Source organism: Opisthocomus hoazin, chromosome 13 (genome assembly GCF_030867145.1).
Source record: "Opisthocomus hoazin isolate bOpiHoa1 chromosome 13, bOpiHoa1.hap1, whole genome shotgun sequence".
In the NCBI taxonomy this organism is placed as follows: domain Eukaryota; kingdom Metazoa; phylum Chordata; class Aves; order Opisthocomiformes; family Opisthocomidae; genus Opisthocomus; species Opisthocomus hoazin.
In genome coordinates, this window is record NC_134426.1 from 18,821,683 (window position 1) to 18,836,809 (window position 15,127).

At 57.6% G+C, this 15,127-nt stretch overlaps 1 protein-coding gene across 1 annotated transcript; it reads left to right on the plus strand.

The window, feature by feature from the left end:
• Nucleotides 1-5,144: 5,144 nt before the first annotated feature.
• Nucleotides 5,145-13,483, plus strand: LOC104334946 (uncharacterized). Its single transcript, XM_075434441.1, has 9 exons — nucleotides 5,145-5,212; nucleotides 5,347-5,643; nucleotides 8,257-8,289; nucleotides 9,182-9,491; nucleotides 10,262-10,377; nucleotides 10,497-10,566; nucleotides 10,764-10,868; nucleotides 11,098-11,390; nucleotides 13,000-13,483. The coding sequence occupies exons 1-9, from the start codon at nucleotides 5,167-5,169 to the stop codon at nucleotides 13,320-13,322; spliced, it is 1,593 nt and encodes a 530-aa protein (XP_075290556.1). The 5' UTR covers nucleotides 5,145-5,166; the 3' UTR covers nucleotides 13,323-13,483.
• The last annotated feature ends 1,644 nt before the right edge of the window (nucleotides 13,484-15,127 follow it).

The window sequence follows — 15,127 nt, forward strand, 5'->3', positions numbered from 1 at the left end:
CTGCTTTGGTTTGGACTGGATAAATGCCAGGTGCCCACCAAAGCAGCTCTGTCACTGCCCCACCTCAGCTGGACAGGCAAGAAAAAATATGATGAAAGGCTCGTGGGACGAGATAAGGACAGGGAGAGATCACTCACCATTTACTGTCACGGGCAAAACAGATTGAACTTGGGGAGAAAAGGAAGTTTAATTTATCACCAATCAATTCAGAGTAGCATAATGAGACATAAAACTAAATCTTGAAAAGCCTTCCCCCCACCCATGCCATCTTCCTGGGCTCAACTTCACTTCCATTTTTCTACCTCCTCCCCCCCGAGCGGCACAGGGGGACGGGGAATGGGGGTTGCGGTCAGTTCATCACACGTTGTCTCTGCCACTCCTTCCTCCTCAGGGGAGGACTCCTCACACTCTGCCCCTGCTCCAGCGTGAGGTCCCTCTCAGGGGAGACAGTTCTCCACAAAATTCTCCAGCGTGAGTCCTTCCCACGGGCTGCAGCTCTTCACAAACTGCCCCAGCATGGGTCCTTCCCACGTGGTGCCTGCCTCCCCGTGGTCTTCATCACGGGCTGCAGGGGAAAAATCTCTGTTCTGGCATCTGGAGCATCTCTTCCCCCTCCTTCTTCACTGACCTTGGTGTCTGCAGAGTTGTTTCTCTCACATAGTCTCACTCCTCTCTCTCGACTGCCATTTTGACTGCAGGTTTTTTTTCTCCCTTCTTAAATATTTTATCACAGAGGCGCTACCACTGTTGCGGATTGGCTTGGCCTTGGCCAGCGGTGAGTCCATCTTAGAGCCAGCTGGCATTGGCTCTATCAGACATGGGGGAAACTTCTAGCAACTTCTCACAGAAGCCACCCCTATAGCCCCCCCCGCTACCAAAACCTTTTCATGCAAATCCACAACACATGCCCAGGGACACTGCCCACTGCAGCTGCCCCACAGGCAGCCGACGTTCCCTGGGGACTGTCGGTGAGAGGCCGGAGCCCATCCGGATGGTGTTGGGCTGTGGGACAGAGCCTGAAGGCGTGGTGCTGGGCACTGGGTGCTCTGCTCACCCAAGGCCAAGATCAGGCAGGAGAAGGGCCAGGCAGGGGGCAAGAGTGCAGCAGGACCCGAGGGAAGGAGGGGGGGAATGGGAGGATCAGTCTTGACGTCTGACGCTGGGGAGCAGAAAGGCATTGGTGCTGCCCTGGCCTCTCTGTGCTCTAGGCGGTCCAGGCAGGATGCGGCCCTGAGCGTGGAGTCAGATTTGCATGGAGGGGCCGTGCCCTGGACAGGCAGGGGCTTAAAAGGGAGTCAGGGTCCGCAAAACATCTCCATCGGCGTGGGGACGCAGAGCTGGTGGGATCGCGCCATGGCCTGGGCCCCTCTCCTCCTCGCGGTGCTCGCCCACAGCTCAGGTGCCCTTGCCAGACTCGCTGCGCCCGGCCGCGGCCCTTGGGCTCAGGGGCTCTGTCCCGCTGCCCAAGGAAGGTGGTGCCTGTGGGGCACTGGTTAACCTCCATCTTCTCCCCTCTCTGCTCTCCTCTCCCTATCCAGGCTCTCTGGTCCACGCAGCAGCAACTCAGCCACCCTCGGTGACAGCAAATGTGGGGGAAACCATTGAGATCACCTGCCGCTGTGGCGGCAGCTACTATGGCTGGTACCAGCAGAAGACACCTGGCAGTGCCCCTGTCACTGTCATCTACGATAACAGCAACAGACCCTCAGGCATCCCTTCTCGCTTCTCTGGATTCCAGTCAGGTGCCACGGGCACGTTAACCATCAGTGGGGTCCAAGCTGAGGATGAGGCTGTCTATTACTGTGGTTGCTACGACGGCAGCAATTATGTCCCCACGGTGAAAGGGAGCAATGGGGAAGTGATACAAGAACCTCCTGCCAACGCAGGGCCTGGTAGGAGTGTCTGTTGTCCCTATTTGATGATGGGTGACGTACCCGCCATGGCCCTGCCCTCACTGCCCTGTGCTGCAGGCGGCTGTGCCTGGTGTCCCAGCTTGGCCGTTCCTTAGAGCCTCAGGTCTGTGCCCATCCCCTGTCATTTGTGGAGGAGAGCAGATAGAGTTGAACAGAATAGAATAGAATAGAATAGAATAGAATAGAATAGAATAGAATAGAATAGAATAGAATAGAATAGAATAGAAGTACAATACAATAGAATTTAAGCTGGAAGAGACCTCCGACGATCATCTCATCCAAGTGCCTGACCACTTCAAGGCTGACCAAACCTGAAAGCCTGTTATTAAGGGCATTGTCCAAATATCGTCTAGAACTCCGCCAGGCTTGGGATATCGACCACCTCTCCAGGAAGCCTGTCCAGTGTTTGACCACCGTGTCTGTAAAGCAATGCAGGGATGAGCCCAGCAGCCCTATCCAACCCCTCTCTGCAGGGCAGAGGTCCCCTGCGCTCCCCAGCTGGCCCCCAGGGCCCTGCCGGGTGCCTCCCTGCCCTCCCCCCAGCCCGGCTGCGCCAGGAGCCCCCCGGGGCATCACCCGAGGGGGGTTCAGCCCTGCTGAAAGTGCTGCCCCATCACCAAGAGGTGGGGACGTGCCATGGGCGGGGGAGCTGGGCCAAAGCACTGCCTGCAAGCCCTGGGAAGGGAAGTTTCCCCTGGGCACAGCAGCTCAGGGCTGTGCACGAGGCTGTCGGGGCAGAGCAGGGCTGGCCAGGAGCTGCTCTGTTGTGCTGCAAGAGCAGCCCACGGGCTCCTCCAGCGTTGGCTGTGTCTGCGCAGTGCCAGCCCACGGGGCTCATGCTCAGCCTGTGCCCGAGCCTCCCAGCACATCTGCCTTCTTGGGAAGCCCCTGACCCTGGCTGATTTCCCCCCATGGCCCCACAACAGCAGGGTCTGCCCAGCACCCGGACCCCATCCCTGTGCTCTGTTGGGACCTGGTACGTGCATGGCCTTGTCCCTCTCCTCCTTGCAGTGCTCACCAGGAGCTGACGGGCCTGTGCAGGGGTCTGATCCCCCCTAACGCGCCCACAGTGTGATGGGTCCCTTCTCCAACTCGGGCCCTGCCTGTCGCTGCTTCTGCCAGCTATCCTCCCAAGGGCCGTGGGAGTCTGGCCTTGGGCTCAGTGTGTGTTGCTCAGGATCCCTGTGTGGCGTCAGGACCTTCTGGAACAGGGTGTCCTGTCCCCATCCCACTGACTGAGGAGGTCTGTGCCCCTGGGGCACTGGTGAAAACTCATCTTCTGCCCTATCTCCCTCTGCAGGTTCCCTGGTCCAGGCAGCACTGACTCAGCCACCCTCAGTGTCAGTGAACCTGGGAGAAACCGCCCAGATCACCTGCTCCGGGCTATACAGCAGCAGCTATGCTGGCTGGTACCAGCAGAAGGTCCCTGGCAGTGCCCCTGTCACTGTGATCTACAATGACGACCAGAGACCCTCAGACAGCCCCTCACGATTCTCCGGATCCAAGTCTGGCACCACGGGCACGTTAACCATCACTGGGGTCCAAGCCGAGGACGAGGCTGTCTATTACTGTGGTGGTGATGACAGCAGCTATCTTGGTGACCTGGAGCAATGGGGCAGTGACACACAGACCTCCCGCCATCGCAGGGCCTGGTAGGAGTCTCTGCTGTCCCCATTTGATGGTGGGTCACGTACCCGCCATGGCCCTGCCCTCGCTGCCCTGTGCTGCAGGCGGCTGTGCCTGGTGTCCCAGGTGGGCCGTTCCTTAGAGCCCAAGGTCTGTGCCCATACCCTGTCCTTTGGGGAGGGGATATGCACACTTGGGAACGTGATGTTCTCCACGGCCACGTTACCCATCCTGGGGTTCAAGGCAAGACGAGGAGGCTGTCTCTCACTGTGCCAGCTGGGACACCAGTGCTGAGGAGAGTCGCTGCATCTCCCAGCACAGGGGCAGTGAGACACAAACCCGCTGTTGCCCCACAGCCCCTCAGGTGCCGCCTGCTGCTGTTGCGGGGGAAATCCCAGAATCGCTGGGGCTGGAGGTGCCTCTGGAGACTACCCCTGTCCCACCTCCTGCTCGAAGCTGGGTCGGCTACTGCCGGTTGCCCACAGCCTGTCCCAGGGGGGTTTTGAATATGTCCAAGGATGGCAACTTCATGGCTCTCTGGGCAACCCGTTCCAGTGTCTGAGCATCCCTGCAGCAGAAAAAAGGGTTTGCTATGTCTGGGCAGATTTTCCTGTGTCTCACACTGTGCGCGTTGCCTCTCGTGCCGTCACAGGACACCTCTGAGAGGAGCCCAGCTCCATCTTCTCTCCTGCCCCAGGAGACATAATGTTCATAGGATGCCCCTGAGGCTTCCCCCTTCGGGCTCAGCCACCCCGGCTCTTTCCGCCTCTCTCCGTACAAGAGGTGCTCTGAGCCCTTCATCATCCTCAGGGCCCTTGGCCGGCCTCGCTCACACCTGTTGCCGTCGCTGGCTGGGGAGCCTAGAGCTGACGCAGCACTGGGCTGTGCCTGAGGGTGCTGAGCTGAGGGAAGGATCCTCTCCCCAGCTGCTGGCGAGGCTCCTGCGAACGCAGCCCACGGGCGCTTTGCTGGCTCGTGTGCAACTTGGTGTCCTCCCAGCCCCCTCGGGGCCTTGTCTGCCCCAGGGCTGCCAGCCGCTCGGCCCCAGCGTGCCCGGGCAGGGGTTGCGCGCCCAGGGGCAGGGCGCTGCATGGCTGTTGCAAGGGAAGGGGCAGGGGCAGCGCTGCGGGGCTGCAGGTGCGTCAGGAAAGGGCAGGAAGGGCTGAGCCCTGTGTGGGGTCTGGGACACCCGCAGGAGGGGCAGATGCCGAAAGTGGGGACGGGGGGTGCTGGGGGTTGGCGTCATCCCAGCCCTGCCACTGGGAGCTGTGGGCGCTGCCTGCCCCCCTGCACCCTGCCCCAGCGCCCGACTCCCCGCACCCGTTGGCCCTACAGCCCTCGTCCACAGCTGGGCACGGGGATCCGTGCTGGCGGGTTTCGGATTCTGAGCTGGGACGTGTCTCCGTGCTGTGCCTGGGGACAAGCTCCACTGCATCTGGGGTGGTGGGGCTGGGCGGGAGTGGGGAGGGAGGGAGTTGGGGAGAGGCGTGGGGAGGATGCGGCCCTGAGCGTGGAGTCGGATTTGCATGGAGGGGCCGTGCCCTGGACAGGCGGGGGCTTAAAAAGGAGTCGGGGTCCGCAAAACATCTCCATCGGCGTGGGGACGCAGAGCTGGTGGGATCGCGCCATGGCCTGGGCCCCTCTCCTCCTCGCGGTGCTCACCCACAGCTCAGGTGCCCTGGCCAGACTCGCTGCGCCTGCCCGTGACCCTTGGGCACAGGGGCTCTGTCCCGCTGCCCGGGCACGGCTGTGCCTGCGGAACACTGACTGACCTCCATCTTCTGCCCTCTCTCCTCTCCCTCTGCAGGTTCCCTGGTCCAGGCAGCCCTGACTCAGCCACCCTCGGTGTCAGTGAACCTGGGAGAAACCGCCCAGATCACCTGCTCCGGGTTTAGCAGCGGCAGCTATGCTGGCTGGTACCAGCAGAAGGTCCCTGGCAGTGCCCCTGTCACTGTGATCTACAACAGCAACAAGAGACCCTCGGGCATCCCCTCACGATTCTCCGGATCCAAGTCTGGCACCACGGGCACGTTAACCATCACTGGGGTCCAAGCCGAGGACGAGGCTGTCTATTACTGTGGTGGCTACGACGGCAGCACTTTTGTCTCCACGGTGACACAGAGCAACGGGGAAGTGATACAAGAACCTCCCACCATCGCAGGGGCTGGTTAGGAGTCTCTGCTGTCCCCATTTGATGGTGGGTCACGTACCCGCCATGGCCCTGCCCTCGCTGCCCTGTGCTACAGGTGGCTGTGCCTGGTGTCCCAACTCAGACATTCCTTGCAGCCCTGGGCCTGTGTGCCCCACGCCGTGTCATTTGGGGAGGGGATGACTGCCAGAAGCCCTGTCCCTGCCCCACGCCGTGGGGCCGATGTCCCATGCACCCCCCGGCTGGCACCCAGGGCCCTGCTGGGTGCCTCCCTGCCCTCCTCCCAGCCCAGCTGCGCCAGGAACCCCCAGGCACTGGGCACCTGCTCCCCGCAGCCAGTGCTGATTTTTCGTCCATGAAGGAAGCGTTTTCCTGGGATCGGTGCTTGTACAAGCCATGCCAGGGACATTTCAGGACATTTTATACTGCAAGGCTTCTCGGCATGTCCCAGCCTTTCCCTTCGTTTCCACCATTGCGTGATTGGGCAAGCCACATGACAGCAGCAGAAAGTTCCTAGCATGGCCTCCGCTGCTCAGCCCCAGCAGCTGGGACACAGCAGTTGCACGCAGCGTCCCAAGTGCCCGGCAGGGACCAGCACCCCTTCACCTGCCCCTGCTCCCGCTGAGGCCACGTGTCAGGGAAGTGCTGAGGGACCAACACCCCTGGTACGTCCAGCACAGCATCAGTCCTCCTCCACACCTCCCTCCAAGGAGAGCAGCTGGACAGTCGAGCTGCATCTCGTTCCCCTTTCTTGTCCTCCCCTAAAATGGAACCAAAACGCCATAGAAATCTGAGAAATTGTCAGAAATCAGTCGTCCCCAATAGATGGCATCAGCTTCAGGTAAATGCTTTGCATAGGAAAATTTCAGGGATTTTTTTGGCTGGTTTCAGCCTTTGTGTCAATGAAGAAGGCAAACCTTACCCTGAGACAAACCAAACCTCTGGAACACAAAAAGTGTCTCGAACCACAAAATCTTCGCAGCATCACTTATTTTCGAGTGATTCAGGACGTCCTGTGACTGCCTCTTTCTATAACCACTTGCACAAACCACAGCATTTGAATAATTTTGACTTCAGTTTAAGTTGGTACTATTGAAATTCAGCTCTCCAGGAGCTTGTTTGCTCCCAGCCAAGCACCGTGTGCCCTGTGAGATTGACACCATGCTGGGAAAGCACTTTACAAGGCAGCATCCAAGCCTTCCCCGGGCAATTTGAAGTTCATCAGTCTTTGCTGAAAGCCATCCTGGCTCAGCCCTGCCTTGGCTATTGCAACTGTATGTAGGCATCCGCATCTCTTGCGTGCTTTTCTCTGCTAGTCCCAGCTCTTCCTCTTTACAAACAGCCTCTGATGCCTCCTCTCCAACCCCTTTTCTGTGCCCTGGCCCTTGTCAGATGCTGCTGGGACCCTCACCCAAGGGCTGCTGCTCCAAGGGGTTGTGAAGGCAGGGCCCTGCCAGGAGCAGCAGCATGGGAAATGCAGAATGGACCGGGGGCGGCTCTGTGGGAAGCTGAGTTCCTGGGTGGGCAGGGGATACTGCTGGCAGGGTGCTTGGAGCAAGCCTGCAGGTCTCTGCGGTCTGTGTGTCTCCTGTGCGAGGAAAACATGCCTGCCATGCCTTTCTGTGCATGCTGCTCCTCCCTGCTGCTCCGGAGCTGGCTTGGCTGGTGGAGCAGCACCATCCTCCGTCCCCAGTGCCTTGGGAAGCAGTCGCCACCTCGGCAGAACCGGGTGAGATGGGTAGAAGTGCTCCTCTTGGCGTTGAAGGCTGCTGCAGCACCGTCCAGCTTGTCTCCTGAAGGCAGGAGGATGCCCAGGGCAGGACCAGCAGCGCACGGGCTGCTTGCTCTCCACCTGTGCTCACCCTGGCAGTAACACGTGTCTCCCCTCGACACACACCTGCACTGGGACCTGCTGCCCTCACTCGCCCTTTACTCTGTGCTCCGCGCACCCCCCAGCCTTTGGCTTGCCCATAGCCTGGACCCTGCCCCCAGCTCGGGGCTGCCCGTGCTCGATGCATCTCTGAGGTCTCCGCACAGCTCGGCCCAGGGAGGAGTGCTGCCGAGGAGTGCTACAGTGCTCAAATAGGGCAAAGCTGGACCTGCCAAGCTGATACCCCCTCCCCAGGGACAGGGCTGGACTCATCTTAAGGCCACCAAAGGCAGACTGGCCGAAACATGGTGGCACCTTCACTAAACCTTGCAATCTAGCAAGCATTTTCTGTGTGGGGTGTTTGGAGGGGTATTGACATGTGATTTCAGCCAAGACAGTGGCACAGCTGCTGGATATCCCTTGGGAGAGACGGGTCGGAGAAGGATGTTCAAATACCATCCCTACTCCGAAGAGTCAGAGGAGGATGCACAAATACCATCCCTACTCCGAATGGTCCGGGAGGATGCACAAATACCATCCCTACTCTGTCAAACTCAGCAAGCAGCACCGCACAAGCTGCGCCTGTGGCTGGGGTGCTGGCTGCCTCCCTGCCATGCTCACGGGGCGCCGGGGCCTCTGGCTGGGCATAAGCGGCTGCTTGGGCTCCTTCTGCGCAGCAATGTGTCTCTGCATTTATTTCTTTGGCAGTGGGACCCAGCTGACCGTCCTCAGTAAGTCGCTTTGATGCTCACTCAGGGTCTTCCCCATGCCAGGAGCTGTACAGGCTTTTCCTGGGCTGGGTTTTTTTTTCTTTCTTCAACTTCTCCATATGGTTATAGTAGCATATCCTCCATCTGTCTAACCACAGTGAAACGTATTCGTGTGCCTTTCCTTGACAGGAGGAAACAAGGTTTTATGGGCTAATTGGGCTTTACTGCTTGCAACTCATTTTCGGTCCTTTCAAATCTGTAGACCCTCTACTGATGCTCTGGGTCTCGTTCTACTTGTCCGAGTGCAGGAGTTACAGGATCAAAGTATACCTAGATATTTGCCAGACAGCCAGCCTATACTGAGTTTATGAAATAGAAATATCTTAACATTTCTTTCTCCAAAGCAGAAGCTCTCAGGTATGCTTTAAGGTACGATGAGGAAATAATACAGAAGGTGGAAGTGGAAGGCTTCAAGTCTGAGCAGATGGGCTGGGCTTGCTGGCTGAGGACAAGGTTGCCTTTTCCTGTCTCAGTGGCACTCGGCAGGATGGCTGCCTCTTCAGCCTCCAAAAAGCCGCGTAGCTGAGGCTTGGCTACACCTGCACACACGCATGGCCCAGGGCTGAGGCGTGGGATGCTGGGGACAGGGAATCCTGCAGACACGTGTGCTGGGTGTCCTCCGGACAGCTGGGGCCTCGTACCTCCAGAGCAGTGTTTTCAGATTGCCAGGCTGAACATTAAAAAATAAGCTGACTGCGGAGAGCTTGAGCTGTTAGCTCCTTTGGTGGTGGTTGGAGCTGCGCTGAAAGACTCCAGCCAGGACCAAAACCTCGCAGGTACAGCCTTGTCCACACTTTAAAGACCTTCCTCCTTCCACATCCACCTCCCTGTGCCACTCTCTCTCCCCTCGCAGGCCAGCCCAAGGCCTCTCCCACCGTCCACCTCTACCCGCCGTCCGACGAGATCTCCACGCAGAGCAAAGCCACTCTGATGTGTCTGCTGGAAGGCTGCTACCCCGGCACCGTGCAGGTGACCTGGACGGCTGATGGCCAGACGCTCACCAGCAGAAGCGAGATCAGCCAGCCCCAGCGGCAGAGCAACAGCGAGTACATGGCCAGCAGCTACCTGACACTGAGTGCCGCCGACTGGAAGAGCCACGAGACCTGCGGCTGCAAGGTCACGCATGAGGCCGGCAGCATGGAGAAGAGCCTGAAGAGATCTGAGTGCTCCTAACCCCCAAGGGGAAGGGACAGCACTGGCTTTGGAACATCACACCCCCTGACACAGTGCTTCACCGTCTGCCCCATCCCTGTTCCCTGCTTCTGTGCAAGTCTCTGCCATCTCTGTGGGCCCTTCCTTATCCCTGTGCCTGAATCCCTCCCATCTGCCCTGCCCTGTCCCCTCATTCTGGGCATCATCGAAATAAACCCTGAGCTAGCGCTGTCCCTGCTTCCACGTCTCCCAGTCCTTCCTCCTTGATCAAACAGGATCATGATGCTGCAACAAAACGTGGTCCCAATCAGCAAGAGGTCAACTGCTCGCTCCCGTGTCCTGAGCTCGCTGTGTTGCTGCATTTTCAGCTGCAATGGTCTGTGCCTGGTCCTCAGGTGTCCCCTTCTCCTGCCCCAAGTTCTGTTGCACCTGGGGAGCAGGGCAGGAGCCATCTCAGGTGCTGGGGCTGCACCAGCCCTGAGTTTGGTCCGTGGGCCCTGGCTTGACCGCCCGCAGCAAAGGCAGGAGCTAAATTAATTTGGAGAAAGCAGTCGGGCAGGGCTTCTCTGCTACAGTGTCCAGTGCTGGCCAATGGCCCTAGCCCTCCCCTCTGCCTGCGGACCAGGCCTCCCAACCCAGGCAGGGCATTAAGCGCTGAAACCTGTGCTGAGCTCTGTTAGGGCAGAACTAAAGCCCCTGTGAATTCAGCCTTCGGTCACCACCCACTGATGCAGCGACAGGGGCCTTCAGCAAGGGTGTGACCCTCCGTCATGGCTGGCAGGCTTCGTTGGCTCAGGGGGGCTCTGAACTTCCCCACACCAGAGGCAACCCCGCACCAGTGCCTTTGCCGGCGCCAGGGTGCCAGGTGTGATGAAGGGAAGTGCTTATCTAGCCGCGGTGGGATGGCCCAGTGCCCCGTGCCCAGCCCCGAGTGCAGGGCTGAGCTCTGGCACAGCGGCAGGCGCAGTGCGACAGCAGCTGGGGCTGCACCGCTCCCCTGCCGCCGGCTGCCCCAGCACAGGGCACCCCGACACCGCTGCTGCAAGGAGGCTCGCCCGCCCGCCAGGCACCAAAAGTCCTGCCCAGGTAAGGCCGTGGGCTGTGCCAGGGTCTGCTTTTGCCCTGGAGAGCAGAGCCAGGCAGCAGCGTGGCACGGGTGCCAGGCGGTGGGATCCCCTATGAAACCGCAGCACCTATGTCAGCTCCGGTGTTCCTGGGCAGTGGGAGGACAGATGGATGGTTTCTTCATGAAGTTTACCTGCACACACACTGTCCGATGGCAGGTGGTCCCCGCTGGCCCCAGCCACAGCCACGGTGTGGCCCAAGGAGTGGCAGGTCACAGCCCCAGGGCAGCCACAGCCACCCGCGTGGCAGCAGCACAGGTCAAGGCAAGGCGCTGCTTGTCGCTCCTTAGGAGCACCCAAAGCTTCCACCAGCCCTTCCTCACCTGGGACTAAGCCATGGGCAGGGACATGGGCTTGTAACACGCACAAGGCTTGTGGTGCTGGGCAGCAGTGTGTCCCTGGAGCAGCTGACAACACGGCCGCAGCTTTGGAGAGCCCAGCCAATATGGTCCATGTGGGATGGTGGGGCCAAAGCCACCCCATTTTCCCATAGCCCCTCCAGCAAGGAAATGCAGCCGTCCCCATATGTCTGTCCTGCTGCTCCTGCTCTGACACATCCACTGGGACACGTCCAGCACCATGCATGCAGCCCACTGTGTCCATCGGGGCACCTCCATCTCATCACCTTCCTCCTGCTGGGATCTTCATGGCACCTCCACCCCATCGCCATCCTCCTGCCACATCCGTGGGCCCCTGGACTGCTCCTGCCATGGGGCAGGAAGTTTTTGCATGGCCCTGTATCATGGTGTGGTATGTTCGGGGGTGGGACTATACTGACTATCGCAGGTGAGTCGCTGACTTCTTCTCGGTCTTTCCTTCCCCACTGCGAAATTGTGACATTTTGTCAAATTTTGGTGATTTGGGGTTTTTTTCTCGGACTTGGCTGTGGGCTGGGGTCTGCTGCCGGTTTGGGGATGGGCACTAAGTGCAGCACTGCGCGGTGTGTCTTGTCCCTGCAGACCTGGAGGGCTGTGGTGCACACCACAGAGGATTGGGGTGTATTGTCTCAACTGAAAGATCTTAAAATTTGGCCGGGAAAGGTGTTTGAGCTCTCAGGGAGCCTATTTCAGAAACTCAGGTTTCGGTCTCGAAGAAAGTCAATTTTTGTCTTTGTTAAAGAAATTAGCCTTTAGTCTAAGGTCTAAGTCCTCAACTCTTAGTCCTAAGTCCACTGCCCTCAGTGAGGAGCAGGGGCTTCTCTGCAAGGTCCCGCAGCTGAGGATGCGGGCGCTGCGAAAAGGCAGCCTGTCTTTGGCTGCCAGCTGGCTGAAGTCACATCCAACTTGGTCTTAAAATGGCATTTCCCGGGGATCTTAACCAAAAGTGTTTAGGGGGATCTTAAAGAGCACATTGTCCAGGAAAGCCATGTCCAAAATGGAGATGATTGTTTTCAAAATGCTGCCAGCAACATGGTTTGTGTGTCGTTGTCTGTAATTTTCATAAGAATTTGACCAAAAATCTCAATCTGAACCAAATTACTAGGGGTGTAAGATCAAGAAAATGCCAATATCTTCAGCAGAAAGTTTTTAATGGTGAAATCCTTGTGGTTTTCACATAGAGATAGACACTGAGACATAGATAGAGACAGAGACCGATATAGAGACATTGTACATTTGAAGAGGCAGCAGAATGGCCTCGGAAAGACTGAACACCTTTTCTTCATCTTCCTTTGGGTGATTCATGGTTGTAGTTTTTTGAGACAAGTCTGAAAGTGTCTGAAAGCAGAACTGGGCAGAAAACAGGACGGTTTGCTTTTGAAATTTTGATATTTAAAAAATTGCGTTGCAAAAGGAAAGAAATGAGTTTATGGCAACCAACCAGAGATTTTGTTTTATATTATATAAAATATATAAATAATATAATATAAACAATAATAATATAATATATATAAAACATATATTATATGAAAAGAGATATAAATACACAAACATGTATATTATGTAAGTGGTATATAATTATACACATATTTGTATAACAATACATACTACATATATATGTATTATATTGTATATTTTTATATGTAATATAAAATATAAATATATGATGTATATGAGCTGTTTATAGAGCAATCTGTGATACATAATGTGTATAGACACATATATACACATATAGCATAAATATAACTTATGTACAATATAGACGGTATGTCCACATATGTGTGTGTATTACAAACACACACACACACTTTTTTAATATACATATATATATATTAAAAATATGAAAATGTGTACCAAATCTAAATGCATTAGAGTTATAAATTTTAAACTCTTCGCTGTGGAGGAAGTGAGGAGTTTGTGGCAGTGACAGCAGGGGCAGGCAGGGCAGGCAGGGAGGGGGGTATGGTGGGGCACAGGGTATCCCTGATCCCATGTCACTCTCTCTTCCCCCCTCACAGGCCGGCCCCAGTCCCCCCCTGAACTCCTCCTCTTCCCGCCGGCCACCGAGGAGATCTCCACGCAGAGCAAAGCCACGCTGGTGTGTCTGCTGGAAGACTTCTACCCCGGCACCGTGCAGGTGACCTGGACGGCTGATGGCCAGACGCTCACCAGCGGCATCCAGACCAGCAATGCCCAGCAGCAGAGCAACAGCAAGTACATGGCCAGCAGCTACCTGACACTGAGTGCCGCCGACTGGAATAGCCATGAGTCCTACACCTGCAAGGTCACGCACGAGGCTGGCAACGTGGAGAAGAGCCTGAAGAGATCCGAGTGCTCCTAACCTTGCCGAGAGCCCCCGCCCGCCATACCCAGTGGCCCCTTGCCAGCCCCATTCCTCTTCCCCCACGCAGATGTCCCTCCCTGCTGTCCCCTGCTCTTGTCCCCCCCTGCCCTGAGTGTCACTCAAATAAACACCGACACTGAACTAGCGCTGGCTCAGCATCCCTGTCTCTGTGTCCTTCCAACGTGCCCGGCATCGCCCCAGTGGCTCCAGCATGGAGGAGGGTGGGCTGGGAACACACAGGCATGTGTACACACCTGTGTTGCTGGGGGTGCCCAGGGCTCCTGAGCTCTTGCTTGCCCCTGAGGACCCTGCTGAACACCCCTGACATGCCAGGTCCAAGGGATGAGCAGCCTGGGGCATCAGCCTGGTCTAAGCTCCCACGCCAGCAGCAAGCACATGGCCCTGGCTGTGCCAGTCTTGTCCCTCACTCGCTGGCCTCTGGGCACCAGGTCATGCAGGGACACATGGCTTGTGGTGGGACCACGGCCAGCCATGTCTGCTGGCCAGCCCTGCCTCTGTCCCCATTTCCCTGGTCACCCCTCTGTCTCCCAGGATGGGGGTGCTGGTATAGCCACCGGGACATGCACATGCACCAGCCTGTCCCTTCCACCCTGTGCCATGTCAGCCTAGTCCCCTACGTGCCACATGCCCTGTCCCTGGCACAGCCCCAGGAAATCTTCCCTGAGGCCCTGCACATAAAGCAACTCACAGCCACAGCTGTGCCGAGAGCGCTAGTGCTCAGCTGTAGGCACCCCGTCAGAGCTGCCAGGAGCCACCCCCAGACAGGGGATGGGGCACCCAGCCACGCTGTGTGAGGTTCTGGGGGAGCTGTCCCCTCCCCAGCCTCTTGGTAAAGGGGGGGACAGCCACAACACAGCCCCCTCCCCAGGCTGTGTCAGCGCCAGCGGGGTGCCCACCCCAGCCAGGATTTCGGTTGCCACATGTCCCTGCAGATGCCTCCTGGGGACACAGAATCACAGAAACGCGGAATGGTTTGGGTTGGAAGGGACCTTTAAAGGTCGTCTACTCCAAGCCTCGTCCCCCTGCAGCGAGCAGGGACATCAACTAGATCAGGCTGCTCAGAGCCCCGTCCAACCCGGCCTTGAATGTTTCCAGGGATGGGGCATCTACCACCTCTCTGGACAACCTGTGCCAGTGTTTCACCACCCTCATCATAAAAAATTTCTTCCTTATATCCAGTCTAAATCTACCCTCCTTCAGTTTAAAACCGTTACCGCTTGTCATATCACAACAGGTGCTGCTAAAAAGTTTGTCCCCATCTTTCTTGTAAGCCCCCTTTAAGTAGCAAAAGGTGACAATAAGGTCTGCCCAGAGCCTGCTCTTCTCCGGGCTGAACAGCCCCAACTCTCTCAGCCTGTCCTCACAGCAGAGGTCTCTCATCCCTCTGATTGTTTTCGTGGCCTCCTCTGGACCCGCTCCAACAGCTCCAGGTCTGTTGTGTGCTGAGGGCTCCAGGGCTGGATGCAGGACTCCAGGTGGGGTCTCACCAGAGCAGAGCAGAGGGGCAGAATCACCTCCCTCACCTGCTGCCCACGCTGCTCCTGGTGCAGCCCAGGGTAGGGTTGGCCTGCTGGACTGCGAGCACACATTGGTGGCTCATGTCCAGCTTCTCATCCACCAATATCCCCAAGCCCTTCTCTGCAGGGCTGCTCTCAATCCCTGCATCCCCCAGCCTGTGTTGATACCGGGGCACAGGAGGGATGACCGAACCCCAGGAGCCCGGGCATGGGGAGTGCCCCACAGAGAGGCACAGAGGTCAGCCCCGCTCAGGGCAACCCCTG